The 9,067-nt window shown below is 37.4% G+C and overlaps 2 protein-coding genes across 2 annotated transcripts; both read left to right on the plus strand.

Annotated features, from left to right (window-relative positions):
- Positions 1 to 1,276: 1,276 nt before the first annotated feature.
- On the plus strand, positions 1,277 to 3,450 carry LOC149211294 (putative disease resistance RPP13-like protein 3). The gene has a single exon (XM_089394594.1). It carries the CDS (start codon positions 1,307 to 1,309, stop codon positions 2,696 to 2,698), a length of 1,392 nt encoding a protein of 463 aa, XP_089250720.1. The 5' UTR covers positions 1,277 to 1,306; the 3' UTR covers positions 2,699 to 3,450.
- On the plus strand, positions 3,077 to 4,078 carry LOC149211295 (uncharacterized). The gene has a single exon (XM_089399248.1). It carries the CDS (start codon positions 3,077 to 3,079, stop codon positions 4,076 to 4,078), a length of 1,002 nt encoding a protein of 333 aa, XP_089255374.1.
- The last annotated feature ends 4,989 nt before the right edge of the window (positions 4,079 to 9,067 follow it).

Genomic DNA, 9,067 nt, shown 5'->3' on the forward strand with positions numbered 1-9,067 from the left:
AACCCTGCCCGGAGGTTATGGCAGAATGGCAGTCGCTGTTCTTCATCCAGAACCACACAGCCGTCTTGAACGAGATGGTGGCGTCTTGCCCCACCTTCTCTGGGTTGTTCAGCCCGTCGAAGCCAATGTCCTGCCCCGCCGGTCCATAATTGTAATTCCTGCATCCATTAACAAAATCCAACTTACATTTTGTCATTACGGTAACATATGTCACTGTGATTTTAAGAGTAAGTCACATGAAGGATCAAGACGCACCAGGGATGGGAACTATATTCTTCAATCTCCGCTTGAGCACATCTTGATAAGGGAACGCGGCTCCTTATGCTTTGCAGGAATGAAACTGATTTAGCCATCCCCAAATTTGAAATCCAAATTTCAGTGTTTAGGCGGGGCGAGTTTTCAAAATTCAAATGAATAATCATTAATGCGTTAGGAGCTTGTACTTGCAGTCGATTCAACTAGAAGCGCGGAGGCAGCAAATTTAAGTTTCGAGACGGGGGGCCCCGCTGTTGGTGGGTCCCGCACACTCCACCGGAAACACATGCTGGCCGCCGGAGATCTGAATCCATGGTTATGTATGCTATCCCACTGACGTGCACCACATACATAGCTTGCCCAGCATTTAAGACTCAATATATCACTGGTTAGCCCTTGCCGTGAATATGCAATCAAGATAAAACGTCATCGTTTTTCCTCTAGTAAAAGGTAACTAGTAACATATCAGTGTCTGTAAAAGGAGACAAAGAGGTGGGTCCAAACAGTACTTAAGTATGTGAAGTGAATATGCAATCAAGATAAAAGGTCAACGTTTTTCCTCTAGTAAAAGGTAAAAGGTAACTAGTAATAGTATTAATTTCAAGCATAGTACTAGTAGAAAGTAACTAGTAATAGTATTAATTTCAAGCATAGTACTAGTATGGAGTATTTCTTTTGATCAGTAAACTGCACACAATGCTATGCTGATATGAAATGGGAAATTTTTCATTTTGTGTAAAACAACCTATCGGATATAAGAAGATCAGATTCTTTCCTTTCCCCAAAGAAATCGCTTATTCCCTAGGCACGTCACGCTGTTACACATGACGACTAAGGTAAGATTATTCTCTTACTGGATGAGCTCAGGACACACTGGATATCAAAAATATCAGAATATATTCCTTCCTTCCTCCTCCTGAATATATTCCTTCTTCCTGGATTACCTCTTAACTTAAACCAAGGAGTTCACTCAAAACCCAAGACGTCGCAGGCCTGCTTGAAAAAAATAGAAGAGATTGGAAGGAGGGAGAGTGAGTTTGCGGAAAGAAACATGGCAGGAACAGCTACAGCTGCTATTGTTGGTACTCTTATAGAAAAATTGACTTCAATGGTCTCTGCATATTTGTTAGAAGAGGCGTTGCTAGTTAGTAGTTTCCGAGAGGATTTTGACTCCCTATGTAGGGAGCTTGAGTCCATTAAATCCTTGTTAAAGGACGCTGGAGGTAAAAGGAGCTCCGCTATATTTTTCAGCTTGCTTGAGAAACTTGAGGATTTTCTGGACGACGCTTTTGACATAGTGGAGGAATGCGGAGAAGCTCGGAGCTTGTGGAACCCGATATTCCGCCGTAGGATGGGCGGCAAGATCAAGAAGTTAAATGAGAGATTAAGAAAGATACATGTGAGTGCCAAGTACATTAAATATGCTGTCTTTGCATATCATCTGAATGCCCATGTTGAATCACAGGATGGGAGACAAAGATCGTTTGCAAATGATCATCTTATTAAGAAAGAGTTGCCGCCCGTGGGCATGGAAGATGACATTCAAAAGATTACTGATTTGATAGTGAAGAAAGACGGCCGTCGGTTGATTGCCGTTGTGGGCATGGGAGGCCAAGGCAAAACTCTTTTGGTCCAAAGTGTCTTTAACCAGGAGAGAGTTGATCAACATTTTCACCATTTTAAATATTGGGCGGTAGTATCTCAGAAATCGGATGTTGAGGATGTGCTCAAGCAAATGGGAAAGACTCTAAAACGTGAGGATATCAGCAAGGAAAAGATTAAGGAGCTCTTTGTTGATTTAGAAGGAAATCGGTGTCTGTTTGTTTTCGATGATGTGTGGGATATTGGAGGTAATCTATTTGATCTTATACAAGTTCTACTCCAAAGCAAACATAATATTGTGATCACAAGCCGCCACAGGAAAGTTGCAGAGAGTTTTGAAAATGCTTACATCCACATGATGAGTTATTTATCAGAGGAAAACAGCTGGAAATTGTTCTGCATGTACGCTTTTCCGGATCCCCACCATCTTCCAGAGGAGCTCAAGAACATCGACCGCCATCCTATTTTAGAAAAATGCGGTGGATTGCCCTTGGCTATCAAAACAATAGGCGCATGTATGTCAAGAGAAAAATGGCTTCAGGTCGACTGGGAACGTGCTCTGGGTCGTCTAAATGATCTCAGCGCAATGAACGACAGGGTTATGTCTTCTCTAAGGTTAAGCTACGAGGCTCTGCATGATGATCTGAAAGCTTGTTTTGTTTACTTTTCTGTATTTCCAAAAGGTATCGAAATAGAATGCGAAAAATTAGTTCATATGTGGATTGCTCAAGGACTTGTTTCTTTCCAAGTCGCAGCAGAAGACAAATATCATGCAGGAGATTTGTACATAGAGGAGCTTATTGATCGATGCCTTATTGAAACTTCACAAGTTGGTGGGTAATTGAGGATAAAAAGTTGCAAAATACACGATTTATTACATGAGTTAGCTGTTTCCGAGTCTCCCAAACGAAAGTGTTTGTTAAAGCCCCAAGAACAACTGGAAAGTTTTCCAGCGATAGATGACATAGGTTTGCGTAGAATTTCACTCATTAAAAATAATATAGGTGAAATCAACCAGACCATCAAGTGTTCAAGGCTCCGCATTTTATTGTTATCTGAAAATTTATCGCTTAAATCAATCTCTCCAAGTTTTTTAAACAACCTGACATATCTAACAGTGCTAGATTTAAGCTCCACTGCCCTCAGTACATTGCCCAAATCCATTGGCAAATTAAAACATCTGAAGTTTTTGAATTTGTCGAACACAGCCCTCTTGGACATGCCAGAGTGCTTGAGTGGTCTGGTGCGCCTTCAGTATCTGAATGTTAGTCATTGTTCCGATCTAAAAAATCTGCATTCAGGGATAAGTAGGAACAAGCATATGCTATATCTGAATATGGAGGGTTGCGGAAAATTGAAGTGGCTGCCTAAGGGAATATCGAAGTTGAGCCATCTGCAGACACTCAAAGGTACTCTATCTGGTGCTCGTAACGACGCCAAAGCTTTGCAGCTGAGCGATCTCAAAGGATTGATTAATTTGCAACACCTTGCATTAGAAATCGGTCGTCCTTCAGAAAATATTGCTCAACCAGAGGAGGGAACTTTTGGGGAAATGAAAAAGATGCAGAGCCTCTCCGTGATAAACAACGGTTCAAGTCACCTCAATCTTCCTAGTGACATGGGAGACATGGATCGCCTTCAAGTAGTTTGCTTACGTAAATGTGTGATCCCAAGTTGGATATTTGAGCTTCCTAATCTCACGGAGCTTGATTTACAAAAAGATGATTCCATAGGCATTGTATATAAAAGACTAGCGTTCATCCCCAATCTGAAAAAGTTGCATTTGTCACAAAATGACAATTGCATTGAGTTTCCAGTGGAATTTGGAGAATGCACGGCGTTTCCAAAGCTGGAAGAGCTCATGGTAGACAGTTTTAGCTGTTTGGAAAAGTTTCCGTCGTTGCAGGATGCAGCAATGCCAATGTTAAAGTATTTCCGACTCAGATGGTGTCACAAATTGAGAAATATAGCCCAAGGATTGGAGCGCCTCAAGAGTCTCAAAGAAGTAGAGATACTGAGGAATGAAGGTGACCCAGACCTTTGGGAAGGTGAATGGTTACGAACTTTGATAAAGAAAGGCATTAAGCCCAAAGTGTCCCGATATGATCAAACTACAATTGATGGAATTGACGACTCAACTACAAGTGATGGAATTGACAACTCGACAACAGCAAATGATAATGCACTTCAATGGTGGTACACTTGTTGCACGGTATATTGAAGCAGGTATATTTGAAGTAGGAAATGAGAGATTACAGCTTGCATGCTTCTATTTAAATTTATATTTTAGATGATCAAACTTGTATTTAGAAGTTTTCATGTATGGAAAGTTTGTTTTAACTCATACTTCAACCAGGGAGACTGCAGAGCAGCAAGATCTTTAAGGTCTGAGAGAGGCTGTTGTCAGTAATCTTTTCTTGAATATGGTTGCACACTGATCATATAATTTCTGTATCCTTGTTATCACTTGTGCCACACTAATTATGCATTTATGTTTCACACACCATATCATAACATGGTGTAGTCTTTTCTGGTCCACTTTATAAAATTTCATGAATTTCGCTGGTCATGTAGCATAAAAAGATTGTATAATCCTTCAACATGGCGTAGTCTTTTCTTTTCCACTTCATAAAATTTTATGAATCCAGATAGTCATGTAGCATAAAATATTGTAAAATCTTGGATTATCAATTCGACATGGATCGAGTTTTTATATTTCACAGAACTGTTATTATACTTAAAAACATGGTTGGTATTGCCCTCACTTGACACATTATATCAATGTGTAAGGTTTTTCTTAATATGATTAAACTCAACTCAAATCTAAATTGATTATATCAATGTGTAAGGTTTTTTTCAATATGATTAAACTCAAATCTAAATTGATTATATCAATGTGTAAGGTTTTTCTCAATGTGATTAAACTCAAATCTAATTTGATGGATACATTAGCCTCCAAAGCAAAACAAGTGGGTATTTCTTTCTCACATCAAAGTAAATAGAGAAATTTATTTATAGCATATTTTAAAATATTGAAGAAATAAAAAGGGAAAACTAGAGTTAAATATGCACAAAATATCTTATAAAAATATATATGTTATATAAATTAAGTAACTGGCTAATGTTGGACATTCATCTATATAATAAGTATTCATTGTTAAAATAAACAATCATAAAAGGTACCTAAATTATAACTTTATTTTAAATTGTATTAATAACATAAAAAAATTAATATCAGTTAAATATACATACAATTAAAAAAATATGAAACAAGATTCCTAACTATGAAGTTTTATTCCCATTTTATTATGGAGATTTTTAATCTATAAATAGTCTTTGTTACAATATCATAAGCGAATATACCATGGCTAATCGATACCACATGTCATAAAAATCATAACTCCCTTTATATTGTACTTATTCACCTAACATTTTTTTAATTACGGAATTTAATTAAAAAGGTAAAATGAGCATAACTTTTTTGGAGATAAATCTCTATCACTGAATTGTTTATATGTTTTTTCTAAACAAAATTATGGAGGTTAATTCCCTACCATCCACTTAATAATTGTTGATAATTAAATTAAAATTTTGAAAGCCCTATTCCAAAATAAACATGGCTATATTGATAATTAAAACACAAAAAAACATAATGGAATTGTTACTTTTTAACACCAATTCATTGAATTATTGGGACACAATTAAATAAATCCAAAATATTCATAAAGAATGTCACGGAACATCTTTATAAAAAAAATTTTAAATGCTAATTATAACCTACAAAGTACTTATTTTTACCAAAACAATATATATGATAACCCACAATAATCAACACACTTCAATAAACATGAAAACAAAAATATTAAAATTATATTGTATGATCAATTATTTATAATTAGTTTTTTCTTTTTTTTAATTAAGTATATGAGACTTATATGAACATGCAAGACTTATATGATTAGTACAACCACATTAATAAATGTAGTTTACATAGAAAGTAAGCGTGAACTTGATATATGCTAGAACAACCACATTAATAAATGTGGTTGGAAAACACCATAAGATTTAATGATATAGATCTAATAATAATAATAATAATATTAATATGCATATTGATAAATATTGATCCAGGTCTGGGTGTGACAAAGGACCCTTCCAAGACCTTTTACTTTCATGATGTGTTAAATTGCATTTTAAAAGAACATTAATGAATACATTTGCATGCGGAAAAGAAGAGGAACAAGACAATTATCAACACATGAAAACATAGGCGCTGATAATGGAGTTCGTCCAGGAGGGACTACATCTTTGGGCCCCAGTGTCAAGATGGTATAGGCCGTTGCATTAAATGTTGTCAATAAAGGTGATGTACACAAGCAATGATGTCACGATCATACAAGGAAAAATCCTCTCACGTAGGAGTGGCTCTAAGAGACGTCCCACAACTGGAACTCTCTATCAAAAGACTCCTATCACTATGACACAAAAACATGCATGATGAACATCTTGTCAACATGGCACAAAAGGGATTTCAAAAAGCAAAACATGCATGATGAAAACAAGAGTATCCCAACAACATACAACAAGCTACCTCAAAGAATAACATGACAAATCATATTAGCGAGTACATCACATAGAAGATTCAACATCAAATCAAGCAAGGAATCATGACAACATGTAATAAACAAGATTCTGCATCAACATCAATCAAGGATCCGTGCAGCATAATGCATAAAGAAGAAGTACATGAACACATCATATACCTCACAACCAAGGGCCATATGAAGAAGTGGATGTCACACCACTGAAGCTGTTCGGACCATCGATCTCAAGGCATTGATCGTATGACAAAAGACTGCTTGCACATGAATGTGGACCTCTTCACTGGTACTTAGAAAAGTGATGAGAAGAAGAATGAGAGAATGAAAAATCTGAGTGTACCATCAGATTTGTGGCATCGAGTAGTGCTGAATCGATTCTCCAAATCCAAATTCTAAGAAGTTGAGAATTCTGGGCTCAAGGAATCTTTTAGATTCGCTTGGGATTCCTCAAAGATTCTGCTCCATGGATGTACTGGAAATATGCAACTCCGATGGCGAATCTGATCTCGCCATTGCGATCCCTGCGGAAAACCATGAAAAACAAGTATAAACTTGACTATATTCCGAAATGACAAAATTTTACCTTTTGGGGAAAATTTCTTCCGCTCCCTGTGTTTTGATGAAATCATGGTTCCACGTGCATTCTGGAAATGGCCGAAAAAGAAGAACTTTGATGGAGAAATGGACAATGCCATTGCATTTGTGGTGACGAGAGATGTAGAATCCATATAAAATTTGTCAATTTCTGACAAAGCGAAAATTTTTCCCTTTGCAAAATTCACAGTTTCTGCATTAAAAAATTAATTAATTGTCTCGAAATCCGTGCTCGCCTTCTGCCTCAAAATCCATGCCCTACAGTCTCTCCCCTGTGCACTAGTGAAAATGATTGTTTAAATAAAATTCCGAGTAGATTTAACAATAATTCAGTTGGCTGCATTGGTTAAGTTAGCATATGGTTGAGGAGGGGTTGGGTGGTCAAACCCCACCTCTCTCGTTTTAGTTTATTTGTTTTACAAAATAGATTTCAGGTGGTTGGTCCCGGCTTGGGCGGCCCGCCCCTGTACCCTCCTCCACATGTTATAATGTTTGGCGCGATTATATATATATATATATATATATATATATATATATATATATATATATATATATATATATATATATATATATATATATGTATATTTGGGTGGTGCGTTAATATATGTTGGGCGCATAATATATATGGTGTTTGTTTGTTATGGGGCCGCCCGGTGCGCTGGCTCACATGGTCGGGTGGGTTCAACTCCAGCTGACCTCACCATTTAATAGTACGTAGGTTGGAGGATGAGGGTGGTGGGGTTGGTGGCCCCCACCCCCTTTTATTATATATATATTTTTGTTTTTAATATAACAATGCACATTTATTTGAAATTTGAATTTTAATCGTAGGAGTGCATTTAACGACCCCACAATTTCTCCTGGAATCTAGCTTAGGTTGGCTAGAATTTGGTGGCTGGACAAATTCCAAATTGTGGCCTCCTTAAGCTTGCCCAGTCATGAAAAAGTCAACCTAACTTTCACTGCTTCTAACTTTCGCATATGGACTCGGATTGATGAATCGTTCACATTGTCGCGATCAGGATGACGAGATCTACGCTTTGGTCCTGGTTTGAGCATAATCCAAACACTTTGATTTTTAAGCTTCCCTGAGTCCTCCTTGTTTTGTGTGTCTCTGGAGCCACCTGGATCAATCCTCCCCACTAAGGAGCTTTTGGTCCTCCAAAAGCATGAAAAATAATCTGCAACTTCTCTATACCATTTCTGCATCAGAAGCATCCTGAAAAGGTCTCACTTCCATCCCCTTCACCTTTGGTCTTCAGAGCCTTAAGCAACGAGCTGACACCTGCTACCTATGCAACCTTTAATACATTTTTTTCACAAATTACATGCTTGAATGACATGAACAACTAATGACCCAAACGTCCCATACTTGCCACGAGTTTATAACACATACTTGGTGGTCAAGTTTACATCAAGAGGGATGCAATACCCAAGCGATGACAAGAACGCTAACACATCATTGTTGCTTCAAAAAGTGATGGAAAACACATCATCACTGCAACACATGATTTACATACATAAGGCCAAACATTATTGTTTTGACAAGTGATGGAAACATAACATCACTTTCAGAGTTTAACATGCAACTCAAAATAAGACCAGACATCATTGTTGCTGACCAAGTGATGGAAACACATCATCACTTTTACATTTTAAAATGCAACAAATGATTTACAAAAGAATGACCATGAAACGACAACATGTCTAGAAACCATTTTTTACTTATTAATGTGAAAGGGTGACCTCCTTGAGGTGGTTTTGCTTGTCGAACAACTGCTTCACCTGGTTCACACACCGACGCTTTGTCTCTAAGGTGCTGCTCTGGATGGAGCCTCCAACAAGTGGCTCTTTGATGGCCATTTCTGTTGCAATGATTGTAGTAGGTTTTCTTTCTCCATATCTGCTTAACCTGTTTCTTTTGATGCTGTTGGGAGGGTTTTTCATGCCTCATGAGTGCTACCATTCTTTTCCAACACTTAGAAAAGGTATGGTTAGGTAAACCACAAAAGGTA

Source organism: Pinus tabuliformis, chromosome 1_2, assembly GCF_031772625.1.
Source record: "Pinus tabuliformis cultivar Carrire ecotype Pingquan chromosome 1_2, CPIR1, whole genome shotgun sequence".
Taxonomy (NCBI): Eukaryota; Viridiplantae; Streptophyta; class Pinopsida; order Pinales; family Pinaceae; genus Pinus; species Pinus tabuliformis.

What these genes read in the sequence shown, in the direction of transcription:
- LOC149211294 (XM_089394594.1), top strand. Translation starts at nt 1,307, where the DNA reads ATGGCAGGAACAGCTACAGCTGCTATTGTTGGTACTCTTATAGAAAAA.
- LOC149211295 (XM_089399248.1), top strand. Translation starts at nt 3,077, where the DNA reads ATGCCAGAGTGCTTGAGTGGTCTGGTGCGCCTTCAGTATCTGAATGTT.